Source organism: Nymphalis io, chromosome 5, assembly GCF_905147045.1.
Source record: "Nymphalis io chromosome 5, ilAglIoxx1.1, whole genome shotgun sequence".
NCBI lineage: Eukaryota > Metazoa > Arthropoda > Insecta > Lepidoptera > Nymphalidae > Nymphalis > Nymphalis io.
In genome coordinates this window covers 7,073,129-7,087,914 of record NC_065892.1, presented here as the reverse complement: position 1 = coordinate 7,087,914, position 14,786 = coordinate 7,073,129, and the positions used below count along the sequence as shown (strand labels likewise).

Sequence of the window (14,786 nt, the reverse complement as noted above, 5' to 3'; positions counted from 1 at the left end):
AACATGTACAGGCTGCTATTTAATTATGTAATTTATTAACAATAATGTTTTTTATGCAAATCATTATGAGTACTATTTTTTTTTTTTTTAAATAACGTTGTTAGTCATCTAGTCGTGGTCAAATGACAAAATATTTACAACGATAATAATAAAAAAATATATACTAAATTATATTTAGAATGTTCTCGAGATTATTAATAATGTTAAATTTCTTTGCAATCTTATCATTTTTTTCATACTAAACGTTACAAGTTTGTGTTTTGTTGTAACATAATTATGCTGTAAACGGTTAGACAGACAGATAAGAAATTGTAGTGATAATTTAAATGATACCGAGCCAAACTCTTGAAAATTAAATGAGTAAAACCTGTTTAGTGATGAACCTTTGTATTTAATGAATAAAACGAAAGTAACAGTATCATAAGTATTTCACAAAGAAAATACATTACACTTCTTATATATAATGTTATGATTATTCGTTATAAGCCTTATTTATTTATAAGAAAAAAATATGTATAATGTTGATAATTTCAATAACTTAATACTTACGCAATGTTAGTAGTAACACGTAATGGATGTAAATTTATCTGAAAACCAAATTAAATATTTGATTATAATATTAAATGATATACTTGAATTATTATGACTCCGTGTTTATGTCTCGATAAATATTAAATATATTTATAACTTTTACAGAAAACAGAAAATTGCATTGTGTCTAGAAATTCTAAAAAAGCCGAGATAGCCTAGTGGTTAGAACGCGTGAATCTTAACCGACGATCGTTGATTCAAACCCGGGCAAGCACCACTGAATTTTCATGTGCTTAATTTGTGATTATAATTCAACTCGTGCTTAACGGTGAAGGAAAACATCGTGAGGAAACCTGCATGTGTCTAATTGCATTGAAATTATGCCACATGTATATTCTACCAACCCGCATTGGAGCAGCGTGATGGAATAAGCTCCAAAACCTTCTCCTCAAAAGGGAGAGGAGGCCTTAGCCCAGCTGTGTGACATTAACAGGCTGTTACTGTACTGTAGAAATTTTCGCATGATACAATGCAAAACAGATAAAATATAAAAATGTCGTTTATGAAAATTACTACATACACAATTTTATAAATATATACAATATATTATATACAATAATATACCCAATTACAAATTAATGTTTGGTCTGTTTCAATATGTATCCGATGGGATGTCGGTTTCTAGCAGTCCTATGAGGGTATCCTGTCAGAATCTCCACTTTAGTCTATTCCAACCATAGAAGTAAACAAAAATAAGCAACTTTGAATTTGTTGATATAAAACTAATTACTCCCGTTACTCGACTGCATAGAGTTCAAAATGTCTCAGTTGCTAAATTTAAAAAATATATAAAAGAACGCTTGTGTGCTAAAGGATGTTATACAATTAATGAATTTATGAATGATAGCACACCTTTTGAATTAGACGATCGTCGCATGGCTTATTTTTTTTTTTAAACGAAACATGATGTTAAAAAATCCGCTGAGTTTTTTTTTTCGCCGGTTCTTTTCAGGGCTGGGTGTTTCTTTTCCGAACCGGTGGTAGTTTCCAGTTTGACTATCAATAAGCAAGTGTTCAATGTTGTAATTTTGATTTTGATCGGAGTTTTGGAAATATAATTAAAATTGATAGACCTAATTAGTTAAATGGTATAGTGTTGTATTGTAAATAAAGATATAATGATAATCAATATTCGTTTGTAGTGCATAAAATAGCAGTGCTATTCCATGGGTTACCATGGAATATGTAAATCTAAGCTGTGTTTATGTCTTATTTACTTGGTGGTAGGGCTTATGCAAATCCCTTTGGGTAGGTACCACCCACTTATCAGATATTCGACGCTAAACAACAATACTCAGTATTGTTGCGTTCTGGCTTGAAGAGTGAGTCAGCCAGGGACATAACAACTTCTTCCTCAAGGTTGGTAGCGCCTTGACGATGTGAGGAATGGCTATTATTTCTCACATTGCCAATGTATATGGGTATTGGTGGCCACTTGTCAGATAGCCCATACGCCCGTGCTACACATAACATTTAAAAATATATAATAATAATGCTTCTTCGATTGGAGTAGGCTATAAATAAGGCGTTACTAATAGTGGCTGCATGAGATATACCTCGTGTGTCAGTCCATGTGGTAGAAGCGCGGGCTGAGGAACATCGGCGGGCGCGCGGCGGGCGCCGGTGACGTCAGCACGTACGGCGCGCCCGCCCGGCGCCGCTCGCCCGCCGGCCCGCGCGGGTAGTAGCGCCGCTCGATCACCTGCCGCCGCCGCCCGTTATGTCGTGCTCGTACCGTTACACGGTTTACAAAACCAATATTCGTTTCGAATAAACGGTAACCAAATAACGGTAGTCGGGTCGAGAACTATTGCACTTTATTAAAATTATGTAACGCACACAGAGCGTGATAGTTAGAAGCTGGGCGCCAACTCGGGAATTTTGCATTTGCGTATTTTGCGGACCCCTTTTTTATAGAATAGGAAGGCGGACGAGCATATGAGCCACCTGATGGTAAGTGGTCACCAACGCCCATAGACATTGGCATTGTAAGAAACGTTAACCATCGCTTACATCACCAATGCGCCACCAACCTTGAGAACTAAGATGTTATGTCCCTTGTGCGTGTAATTACACTGGCTCACTCACCCTTCAAACCGGAACACAACAATACAACAGTACTGCTGTTTTGCGGTAGAATATCTGATGAGTAGGTGGTACCTACCCAGACGAGCTTGCACAAAGCTCTACCACCACCCCTAAAACTTTATGTTAACACAAATAAAAAACCTTGCATTTGGCACCGTGGCATGGCTTGTTGTACTGTTTCTCTTCCTACATACAGCAAGAACTATTTTTATGCTTAAATTAATTATACTCTATAAGTTATCGTGTCATTTATCTTTCTAATAACATTGGCAGACGCAAATGTTCAATTGAACCAGAGGCGCTCATGATTTATTCGTAATTACGAATACGTCGCCAGATATCCAAATATTAATTCAAGTCCTACTGAAGAGCTTAAGAACCAAATGTAAAAAAACAAAACTTGTGCGAGGCTCCTCTAGTCAGGGCCTTAGGTAAGAAACCTAACGCCTGCGGCCGGGCTTAATGAAATATAATAATAGTTGGTACTAACCTTATCGAAGAATCGCGTCAATTTCACCGAGTTGGTTGTACCCGGTGCGAGAGATCTGAAAAATTTAATTTATTTATATGTAATTTCACAAGTACCAATTCATAATACATATTTAACTTAATATTCAAGTATTACTAATCTCACCTTGCTTGATAACAATTCACAAATATTTCGTCGGCCCCACATTGTTCTGCGATACTACTCGCTAACCTTCGGTATTGATTTTTCCTTTGCTTTTCTTCGGCTAAATCATATTTCGTACCGATCACAAGAATGGGAATCTACAAATGTAACTTAGAATATATATGTTTATATTGTTGAAACGTAACAGTTAAGACTAAATCATTCAAAAAGTGTAATTAAAATTGAGCAAGCATTTAACATTTGTAGATCGAAAACTTTAATACATAACTACATTATTATTTTTTTTTAAATAAAAAAAATTTAAAAGTTGTAATTAAAGGAATATATTATGTAAGTATAGAATTATTTATTATGTACATTAGCAGATTTTTTTTTGTATAGAATAGGAAAGCGGACGAGCGTATGGGCCACCTGATGGTAAGTGGTCACCAATGCCCTTCGACATTGGCAAAGTAAGAAATGTTAACCAATGCGCCACCAACCTTGGGAACTAAGATGTTATGTCCCTTATGCCTGTTATTATTTGTTATTATTGCCTGCAGATACCGTTTTAATTGAACAAAGGCCGAACTGTGTTCCAAAAGTAAATGTATACACACTTGAGTAGATCCGAGAAACTGCTCTGGATCCACATCTACGTGTTGGTAATTCGGATTTGTACTATCTTGATTTAAAATTTCAGATAACCATTTCTGGAGATTTATTTGACTCTTCCTATTTGTCAAATCATGCACTAAAATGATTCCTTAAAAAATACGTGAACAATACATAATCAGAATAGTTTTTTTTATTTATAATAATAATAATATAAGTGCATACATTTGTGACATTTATATTCGGAATGTCCAAAAATTGACTCATATCAAGTATATAAGAAGGTTTTTTCTGGAAATTGGAGCAAATGTAATCACATTTGCTCCTTGTGTTTTGTGTGTGCATGTGTGCACGTATGTTTCATATGTGTTAAAATCTTCTTCTTAACATTTAAAAATACAATTTTTTGATCCATTTTTGTATCCGATTGTTAGAGGCAGTAGCGGATTTACATATTTTTCAAGTATAGGCTGTTGCGTTTTTGCTCCCCTATTTAGATTACTTAAAAATACCTTATATATATCGCAAGAACAGTAAAAAGGTTTGAAAAAGCATTGGGAAGGTCTTAAGACATTTTAATGGTTACGCTGCCTCGTTGTGACAAACAAAATACAAAAAAATGGTCCCTAAATTAGCCGCCCCTCAAATCTGCCACTCTAGGCTCAAGTCTACTCAGCCTGCTGGTAAATCAGTAAACTGGTTTGAGGGAAATAGATGTTGCATTTGGTAAAGGTTTGATCCCTTATTATAACAATTTATCACTTGCATTACAACGCAATGCTTCGTTTTAGAGATAATTAAGAAAAACTATTATTTTTCGCTACAATTGTATATTCCAAATACCCAAATATAAAATAAATGATAAACTTACCGTGTGTTGGTTGATAGAAAACGTTTCTAGTATTCCTATGATTATTTGAACCCCCGACATCCCATAGTTCGACAAAAAATGTATTCTGGGCCTGGGTACCTTCTTTGTATCTATGCAACTTCACTTCAACCGAACATCCTACCGTCCATCCCGGTGAAAGAAGTGGCTTATTGTGGGCAATTAGGTACGTTAAAGAGGTTTTTCCGACGCCTTTAAATAAAAAAATAATGTCTAAATGTTACAGTTGTATACTGTAGTGATTTTATTAAACAAACTCGCACCTTAATTAATGACGATATAAATTAAAAATCTTTATATCATATTTTGAATTCTGAATTTTTAAAATGAGTATTCAACATGTAATATTCCAAAAAATAAGATAGTATTACCAAAGAATCATAATATATATGTACAATGTAATTAGTACTTGGGCGACTGAGCTTCACTCAACTCTTATAATTAGTTTTTTTTTTGTTACATTTTTTAGGAAACGTTACATTTTTTCAGGAAAGACACGTACATAGGTAAGATTTAAAAAGCATATTATTATCAAAATACAAAATTTTATCCTAATCGTTAGTCGTTTTCGTATTGTCTTATAATATATTTATATCTCATTTAATATTATAAGGTTTATATAAGTGACGTATTTAACTTTCGCGCTAAAAATTACAAATTAAAATGTTGATGTTGTCTAACCTAAGACAAACTGTCATGGCACCAAATGACCGAACATGTTGGCAAATGTTAGTTTATATGTGATATTAAGTGACTATATATCTCAATATTGATGTCAAAATAAGCAAAGTGATAATTTCAAATTAGTGACTTTAAATTACCAGAGTCCCCAAGGACGACGACCTTCACTTTCTCAATTGCAGCCATTCCCAGGTAAATACTTTAACAACAATCTACTGTATTTAGATTGCTTATATTATTGTGACATTTCTTTGCCGACACGCCTTGCCAACCTTGGAATAAAAACATGGACTAGGTTGCCATACTTTATTAAATTGAAAACATATTCGATTTTTAATTCACGTGAACTAGGTACATATGTATTTAATTTATTAAATAACAATGGACAAAAAAAGAATTACAAGTTAAACGACCAATTAAACAATATAAAACATAAGTTTTAATAAAATGGAAGTCCTAATAATGTAACGGGTAACATTAAACATATATATATACATGGAAATATCATATTTTTGTTCTATGAGTTTCTCTGCTGTACGGTCTACTTTACGTGAAAATTTTGCTAAAATCAATAATAAATAATGCGTCCGCCATTGTGTACTATCAAGGTTTCAGTATTTTGTAAATATCTTTAAATTAAAATGCCACAATTTTATATTTTATACATCGAAACACTAACTACATTATAACAATGAAGGTTTATTGTAAAGTAATAATTGTGCTTCTTTCTATAAAATCTGTGCACCTTTATTGTGGTCCATACAATGGACAAATCTGCAAGCATTATTCAACTGGACTTGTGTGGTACAACCATACAGGTGGTCTTGAAAATGAAAAAATTACAAGCGGCCTTTGGAAAGAAATGATATCAGCCTTGAAAGAACCGTGCCGCAGTAAAGCGGAAAAACTTCTGTGTTCTTATGCATTTCCTAAGTGCATTGACAAAGACGGCGTAGGATATTTTGCTTTACCACTATGTTATGAAGATTGTATGGCTGTTAAAATGCAATTCTGTTACAATGACTGGATCGTTATTGAGGAACAAAAACGTCGTGGTGTATTTTTTCAATCAAGAGGACATTTTCGATTTCCAGAATGTGAAAATCTTCCTAAATTTTCTGGTAAAGGTTCCCAAGTAACATGTAATAATGCAGGTATTACAGAAATGGATTACAGTCAGGTGACAACTACATGCATTCAAGGTAATGGTCAATATTATCAAGGTACTATGAATGTCACTGAGACTGGCTTGGCTTGCCAAGCTTGGGAGTCACAACATCCACATCAGCATACACGACCACCTCTCGTTTTCCCTGAAGTTCAAAATGCTACAAATTATTGTAGGAATGCTGGTGGGGAAGAGCGTAAACCTTGGTGTTACACTATGGATCCAAATGTGAGATGGGAACTGTGTGACATACCAATGTGTGCCAACTTTAGTGAGGTAATAGACAATACGAATGGATCAATTGTTATGGAAAATTATTTTACACCTACTTTTGTGTTATTACTCTCTATTGGAGGCCTTGGATGTATATTAGGCATAGCATCAATCGCCCTTTTATGCCACTACTTCCTGAAAAACCATTATTCTAAATGTACCATCTCAAGTCGTAGAAACTTACAAAATGTAGATATTGATTTAGATAAGCTTCCAAGTAATCTAGCTTATCATACAACTGGAGCACAACTCAACCCTAAGTTAGAAAAGCTAGAGTTTCCTAGAAACAACATAATTTATATAAGGGATTTAGGTCAAGGTGCATTTGGAAGAGTTTTCCAAGCCAAGGCTCCTGGCTTAATTCCTGAAGAAGAATTCACTTTGGTTGCTGTGAAAATGCTTAAAGATGAAGCCTCACATGACTTGCAATTGGATTTTGAAAGAGAAGCTTGTCTGTTAGCTGATTTTGACCACCCAAATATTGTAAAACTATTGGGTGTTTGTGCTATAGGACGACCTATGTGTTTATTATTTGAATTTATGGGTAAAGGTGATTTAAATGAATATTTAAGGGCATGCAGCACAGCACCAAATTTTCAACCAGCTGTAGAAAACAGAGAAGATTTAAGACTTCTTGCGACCCCTCTTAGCCACTTGGACCTTCTTCATATTTCTAGACAGATTGCATCTGGGATGGTATACCTTTCTGATAGAAAATTTGTGCATCGTGACTTAGCTACTAGAAATTGCCTAATTAATGATGATATGGTTGTTAAAATTGCTGATTTTGGTCTCTCACATAAAATTTACTTGCAAGATTATTATAAAGGTGATGAACATGATGCTATTCCTGTAAGATGGATGCCTTTAGAAAGTATATTATATAATAAGTATACTCTAGAATCAGATGTATGGGCATATGGTGTATGCCTTTGGGAAATATTTTCATTTGCCCTACAACCATATTTTGGTATGACTCATGAAGAAGTTGTAAGATTTTTGAAAGATGGCAATGTTCTTGCTTGTCCAGACAATACACCAAGATGTGTATATGATTTGATGAAGCAATGCTGGAATCATCACCCAAGTGATCGTCCAAACTTTAGAATTATATATCAAACACTGGACAATATACAAATGATACTTGAAAGAAGTAATTCTAATTAATAATTTAAATAATATTTATTTCCAACAAAAAAAATACTGGTCATTGTATATTACAAAATGAAATACATCTTTTGATCAATTAATATAAGTCTGTAAAAATTGTCTTGCCACTTAGATTTAAAAGTATGTAAAAGCGACTTAATGTATTAGCTATTTTGATTATTGTTGTGAATTACAGTGTGTGATAAGTGATAACTTATGTTTTGATTGTATATAATATGCTTATCACAAATTCATGAAACTACTATAATTTTGGACTAATTTGGTGATCACAGTAATTGTTGGAAACATGTATTATTACTAATAACAGGAATTATTACTAATAATGCCCATCTGGACCACCTCTAGTGTAGCAATATTGTTTTAAGGTAATAATTATAATTTGTAGATATTTTTATATTGTGCAGTTTTAATCATAACAAGACTGATTTTATTTAATAATGTTCCTTTTTCCTTTGGTTATGTGAACTGTTTGTGTTTTTTATGTTTTATGGCAGGCTAAATGCATATCTCAAACAAATTCAAGTTGAGTTGAAAAAATCACTTATAACTTTATTTTTATTATACGTTCCAGAAAACTTATTTATCACAATTTTTTTCATGATATTCATTAAAATTATGTTAAACTGAATGCCTGATAAATTGTAAGGGCCAAAATTTACTCAGCAATGTATGTAAAGTGCCAATTTTGAAAGAATTATTTTAAAAAGTAGTTAGTTTTAAAGGTTTGTTATGTTTAATTTGTAATTAAGTACATTTTCAGTAGATTTACTATGACTATAATGGTAAATCTTTTTATTGTTAGTATCTTTACATTGCTTGTAATTTTTGTATCAATATCGAAACTGAAATCCACCAAGCAGAAGAAAATTGGCTGCTCCAAAAGACTCGCAAACATACTTTGGAAGTGTTCAAGTAGAACCGAATATGAGTTGATACTCTATAATTCTATAAACTTTTTTTAACTTATTTTGTCCACAAGCATTTTTTCTACTTATTTAATTAGTATTTGTTTGTTTATTTAAGAGTCTTGAAAGTTGCTGATTTGATACAATTACGTGGGATTATACATAAAAAAATCTTGTCCCCTGTAGACTAATACATGATTTTAAATATATTTTTTTAATTTGTATGACCATAGTACTTCATAATGATACTCTGAATTGGTTATTTTATTGTAATTTTATCCTCTGTTTATACAGAAAACTCCATGCTAAGTGAGCATTAATTTCCTATTCGTTGTTTTCTAAAATAATACTCATTCGAAAAAAAATAACTTCTCACGCAAACGACTCATTAGCTAGCTGGAGCGTAATTTTTTTAAGTTTTACTTCAAAATAATTATATAGATTTTTTAATTACCAATAAAGCCATCCATTAAATCAACGATTAAATCACGTCAAAACACTGCCAGATACATTTTGTATTATGTATATTATTTTATAAAACATTTAATTTTCGATGACATAGTATTTTGGAATTTTGTATTTTATGAAACATTATACATTTAATTTATTAAATTGTGTTAATCTTTGTCGTTAAGAATAAATAATTCGATTTTTAATTACCTGTTTTTTTATTATTATAACCCTTATATAATCATTTACTGTAGGAATATAAATGGACAAACTGGCCACTCACCTGAATGATGTTAGCACTAATAATTATTATGGGAAATTTTTCAATTTATTAAAACCATGGAAAAATGTAGGGTACATTTTTTCGGGAAATCAGCTAAATAAAAAATTTAATTAAAGGAGAATTAATAATTTAGTGTTGATGATGATTACTTATTAAAAACTTTTTCGGAGAATTCTTCATACACATACGGATTACCTATCACAGAATGGAATCCACAGGACAAAAAGGAATGAACAGTTCTTTACACGGATAATGTATCATAAAGCAAGATAATAAGAAAAGTGAGTTGAACTTACTGATTTATAATTTTATTTTTTAACTCGATAAATTCTTCTACCCTTTTCGATGCCGTGGCCTTAACCCGTGTAATGTCACGAAATCGAGAATATTATCGTAAAATTTCTAAAACTACAGGTACAAATTGCACCGCGTAAAATGCAAGACAAATCGCTTAAAATATATATTTTAATAAGGATTATAGGAGGCGGCTTAATCATCATATTCAGCCCACATTAATCCACTGCTGGACATAGGCCTCCTCACAGGCGCGCCAAAATTCCCGGTTCTGTGCTAGTCGCATCCATTGAGCACCCGCCATTTTCCTAAAATCGTCTGACCATCGGGCGGGTGGCCTTTTTGCTTCTCTAGGCCACCACTCCGTGACGACTTTAGTCCACTTTCCGCCTTCCCGTCTGGCCTAGTGTCTAGCTCATCTCAACTTAACCTCATGATACGCTTCCCAATATCTTCGACTTTCGTTTTTCGTCGGATATCCGGTTTAAATGAAATAATATTGTGTAGTGTTTGTTTTAACATAAAAATAGTTACAATAAGTCTTTCGCGGGCTTTGTCTTAGACTTTATGTTAACGATAAATAGTAAAATTAATGTTGGTTGTGATCTAAAAAGTTTTAGAACAACAACTGGCTTTGGAAGCAGGTTGGTGGCCAAGGGTTCGTTGCTAATAATCGATAGATATTAATTCATAGTCAATTTATTTTTTATATATTTTCAGTTATTATGACTGAGGAGCGGCTCGTCACTGAGGTGCCGAGTAGTTTAAAGCAACTAGCTAGACTTGTGGTTAGAGGATTCTATACGATCGAAGATGCCCTTATTGTGGACATGTTGGTTAGGAATCCTTGTGAGTGAAATCATTTAATACTAACAAATTTTATGGTATACATTCTATTGTTTAAGCTTCTATATATTGTTTTATTTTTTCTAGGCATGAAAGAAGATGATATTTGTGAACTCTTGAAATTTGAACGAAAAATGTTAAGAGCAAGAATAGCAACTCTAAAAAATGATAAGTTTATTCAAGTTCGACTAAAAATGGAAACTGGTAGGTATTAAATTATTAATTACAAATTAACTCTTACGATTGACGCGTTTGATACGTATTTAATGGGTGAAAATTATTTCAAGGTCTGGATGGTAAGGCACAGAAAGTTAACTATTACTTTATAAACTACAAAACCTTTGTTAATGTAGTTAAATACAAATTGGATTTAATGCGTAAGCGCATGGAAACAGAAGAGCGAGACGCTACGAGTCGGGCTAGTTTTAAATGTCCATCCTGCGGCAAAACCTTTACAGATCTTGAGGTAAACATAGTTCTATACTCAATAAAAAAGTTACTTCATTACTTAAGTATTTGCTATTATATTTATTAAGTATACATTATAAGTGATATATCATATACTTATTACAAATGATTTGTAACTTGGTAATTCTTCTACGTTTATTACAAACATTACTGGATTTTGTCTTTATCGTATACCAGGCTGATCAGCTGTACGATATGATGACGCAAGAGTTTCGATGTACATTCTGTAATGAAGTCGTCGAAGAAGACCAATCGGCCCTTCCTAAGAAAGATTCAAGATTGTTGCTGGCAAAATTCAATGAACAACTGGAAACTCTTTACATATTACTCAGGGAAGTCGAAGGAATTAAACTGGCGCCAGAAATATTGGAGCCGGAACCGGTGGATATAAACACAATAAGAGGGTAATAACTATCATCTTCTTCGACCAGTGCTCATTCCCTGCTATTAAATTGCTCATGACAAATGAGCAATTTAATAAAATCAAAATCACGCCAATGAGTATGATTTCGACTATTATTTTTCATCGGTCGCCAGCTATTTCGCGTACGGTCACTCAAGATCCACCTTGCCTGAGGACTTCCGTCCTCACGTTTGCTAATACTGCTTAGCTACGATGTGAATACTGCATTCACTTAAGAACTTGTCTTTCCCAAGTATATTTGTCGGTTATGGGTTCTGCAAGAGATGTGCCGACCAACTAGCAGCTCAACTTGCTTATTGTATAGGTTTTGTCAGTTACTGTAGAATAGAATCATCTCGTTTCTAATGCAATTTCTCATTATTTATAATTTACAAAAAAATATATCTAAACGTAATTCATATAATATCACAATTGTTTATATAGCCTCGTCAATGCTCTTTAAACGTATTAATGACTGTTAGGCTCTTTGGCACAGACCGTAATCACACGTAAAATAATAATGTAGATACTTGACCTAATCAGATATTAAGACGATCCCATGGACAATTACAACTTTTAAAGATTATTATTTCAGAATTTTACAATGACGAAGAAAAATAAAAAAGTTTAAATTAAAAATGTTACTAATCGCATGTTGTCAGGTTAACGTCGAAGCAGTTCGGGAACAGGCCGTCGGGGGAGCAGTGGTCGGGCGAAGCCACGCGCAACCAGGGGCTGGCAGTGGAGGAGACGCGCGTCGACGTCACCATCGGCGACGCGGACGCGGCCGCCGACCCCAGCACGCTGCGCAAGGAGCGCCCCGTGTGGATGGTGGAGAGCACCATCGTCACCAACGACCAGGCATGGCTCCCTATTAACAGTGTTGTACTGACCTATTGAACCCCGAGTCTTCGAAATTAACGGCGGTATAAGTTACTAAACTAGAACAACGAGGCAGCTAAATACTAAATAAACAGGTTATTCTAATTTATCTTTGTCAGGAAACTGGTAGTTATTTATTATACAATTAAATTCTAATTTGTTTGTTTGTTTGAACGCACAAGCCTCGGGATCTACAGGTCAAATTTGAAATAAAACTATACGTTTGATTGTCCATTTATTGAGGAAGGTAAGAGGTAATACATAACACTACAGTACACGGGGAATTGTAATTATATTTATATATTCCAGAGCGACAGCGTACATTCAACGGACGCAGCGTTGGAAAAGGCGGCCAGCAACGCAGCCAACACGAAGACCGCAGGAAAAGAGAAAAACGACGACATCATGTCCGTGCTCTTGGCGCATGAGAAACAAAATACGGGTAACTAGTTTCATGGAATTAAATGATTTCTATTCCATAATATTAAGCAGGTTATGACTGCGGCCTACTATAGCATTTTAATAAGTTCTTAATAATAAAAAGTGTTAATAGAAGTAAAGTAGTATATAATGTCCTCCAGATCGATTTCGGCCAATCTCGTGAGATAAGCCAACTGCGCAGGACATATTATAGTGCACAAGTGTGTGCGGAAACACAGTTGCATTCTCTATTCCCTAACTCTCATAACCCGATGGGACGGCAATCCGACACGACCGGAAAGAATGCAGGCGCAGGACGATTTACGTGATTTCCGAGGCACGGGAGTATACACACTTCCAGACTCCGGGCTGCTACTGAGAATTTTCGACAGAATATCTCAAAAACATTTTATTGGCCCGATCTGGGATTTGAACCCAGGACTACCGGGTTTGCGGCTTTACATGTAGCCAATAACCAACGAGGCATTATTATCAACTAAACGACTAACTGGTTCATTTTTCGCCAAGCGAATCGGAATTGCGATTCAAAGGAGAAATGCTGCTAGCATTCTTGCCACCATTCCACGCGGTCACGATTTGTACTATTTTTAATTTTTGTTTGTATATATTTAAGGCCTTGGTTCACTTGTCAAACTAACCGACTAAGTATAAATTTAACAAAACAATGAAAAAATATATATGCGGCAACGAAACGAAATACCTACCTAACATATAAACGTGAACTTACAAAATTATTTAACCGAAAATAAATACTTATCTGAGTATGAGTATTTTCAAACAACCTACTAAACTACCCGTTGTAATAATATGTCAAAACTATAAAAAGTACTAAATCGTCTATGTTTATTTTAATTACTTGTTTTCAACTACAGGTAATGCTACTACGAATCCCTTAAAAGGAACAGAACAGGATAGCTCTGATTCGAGCGACAATGAGTCTAAGGATCCTTACAAATTGAAAGATGAACTGGCTGCAGTGGGTGAGTCCATCTTAAAATGAAAAACAATAAAAATATATAAAAAGATAACCTTTTTGAAATTCAGTAAATATTGCTTGTGAAAAAGCGAATGAAGTTAAATAAACTATAACAATTTTCAGCCGAGATGGAAAGCGATGACTCAGAATCAGAAGACAACGCACCGACCGTGATGGTGAACGGAAAGCCCGTGCCCATCACGAGCATCGACGATGACGTCATCGCTAGGATGACTCCCTCCGAAAAAGAGACCTACATACAAGTTTATCAAGAATATTATAGTCATATGTATGACTAGAATGAGCTTAACTTTGAATAAAAAAACTATGTACCGAAGAGATGTTTTTTAATTTAAGTTCGTTTAATTAATACAATTTTATAAGTTCATTATATTTTATTAACTATTTGGGAAACCAATTCCTAAGTTGAGATTTACTTAATAATAACGAAAGAAAAACTTTAATGGGAGAGGTAGCTTTGGATAAAATTTAATAACAAGAAGTCGGGATGGGCATTACGTTCAAAGAAAAAAATAATTAACGCACATACACGAAACAAAAAAACATAGGGTAATAGACTCCACTCCACACACTCACTCGACAGAGCACACAAAATTGAAGGACTTATGGTAAATGATTTGTATGATTATAGTTATGATTTATATTTAATAAATAATCAAAATATTTTATTAAAAGTTTAATAACAATATAAACGGTAATTACAAATGTTAATGGTATTCTAGCAAATTG

The 14,786-nt window shown here is 33.8% G+C and overlaps 3 protein-coding genes across 3 annotated transcripts; 2 read left to right on the top strand and 1 right to left on the bottom strand.

The window, feature by feature from the left end:
- Positions 1-370: 370 nt before the first annotated feature.
- On the bottom strand, positions 371-5,739 carry LOC126768338 (rab-like protein 3). The gene is made up of 7 exons (XM_050486364.1): positions 5,618-5,739; positions 4,779-4,988; positions 3,913-4,058; positions 3,314-3,450; positions 3,170-3,224; positions 2,148-2,293; positions 371-587 (listed from the first exon to the last, which is right to left on the bottom strand). Exons 1-6 carry the CDS (start codon positions 5,661-5,663, stop codon positions 2,156-2,158), a joined length of 732 nt encoding a protein of 243 aa, XP_050342321.1. The 5' UTR covers positions 5,664-5,739; the 3' UTR covers positions 371-587; positions 2,148-2,155.
- Positions 5,505-14,373, top strand: LOC126768333 (general transcription factor IIE subunit 1). The gene is made up of 9 exons (XM_050486354.1): positions 5,505-5,669; positions 10,741-10,869; positions 10,954-11,070; positions 11,154-11,332; positions 11,512-11,738; positions 12,400-12,598; positions 12,929-13,061; positions 13,933-14,040; positions 14,160-14,373. Exons 2-9 carry the CDS (start codon positions 10,746-10,748, stop codon positions 14,333-14,335), a joined length of 1,263 nt encoding a protein of 420 aa, XP_050342311.1. The 5' UTR covers positions 5,505-5,669; positions 10,741-10,745; the 3' UTR covers positions 14,336-14,373.
- On the top strand, positions 5,937-9,649 carry LOC126768329 (tyrosine-protein kinase transmembrane receptor Ror2). Its single transcript, XM_050486348.1, has one exon. It carries the CDS (start codon positions 6,169-6,171, stop codon positions 8,083-8,085), a length of 1,917 nt encoding a protein of 638 aa, XP_050342305.1. The 5' UTR covers positions 5,937-6,168; the 3' UTR covers positions 8,086-9,649.
- Positions 14,374-14,786: the final 413 nt, after the last annotated feature.

Bases quoted from the DNA above. Each gene is read 5' to 3' on its own strand.
- LOC126768338 (XM_050486364.1), bottom strand. From the start codon at position 5,663: ATGGCTGCAATTGAGAAAGTGAAGGTCGTCGTCCTTGGGGACTCTG. The intron at 4,059-4,778 runs GTAAGTTTATCA...GTATTTTTTAAG, and splicing joins TTTCTATCAACCAACACACG to GAATCATTTTAGTGCATGAT. The intron at 3,225-3,313 runs GTGAGATTAGTA...TAAATTTTTCAG, and splicing joins GTGAATTGTTATCAAGCAAG to ATCTCTCGCACCGGGTACAA.
- LOC126768329 (XM_050486348.1), top strand. From the start codon at position 6,169: ATGAAGGTTTATTGTAAAGTAATAATTGTGCTTCTTTCTATAAAATCT.
- LOC126768333 (XM_050486354.1), top strand. From the start codon at position 10,746: ATGACTGAGGAGCGGCTCGTCACTGAGGTGCCGAGTAGTTTAAAGCAA. The intron at 11,071-11,153 runs GTAGGTATTAAA...AATTATTTCAAG, and splicing joins TCGACTAAAAATGGAAACTG to GTCTGGATGGTAAGGCACAG. The intron at 11,333-11,511 runs GTAAACATAGTT...ATCGTATACCAG, and splicing joins AAACCTTTACAGATCTTGAG to GCTGATCAGCTGTACGATAT.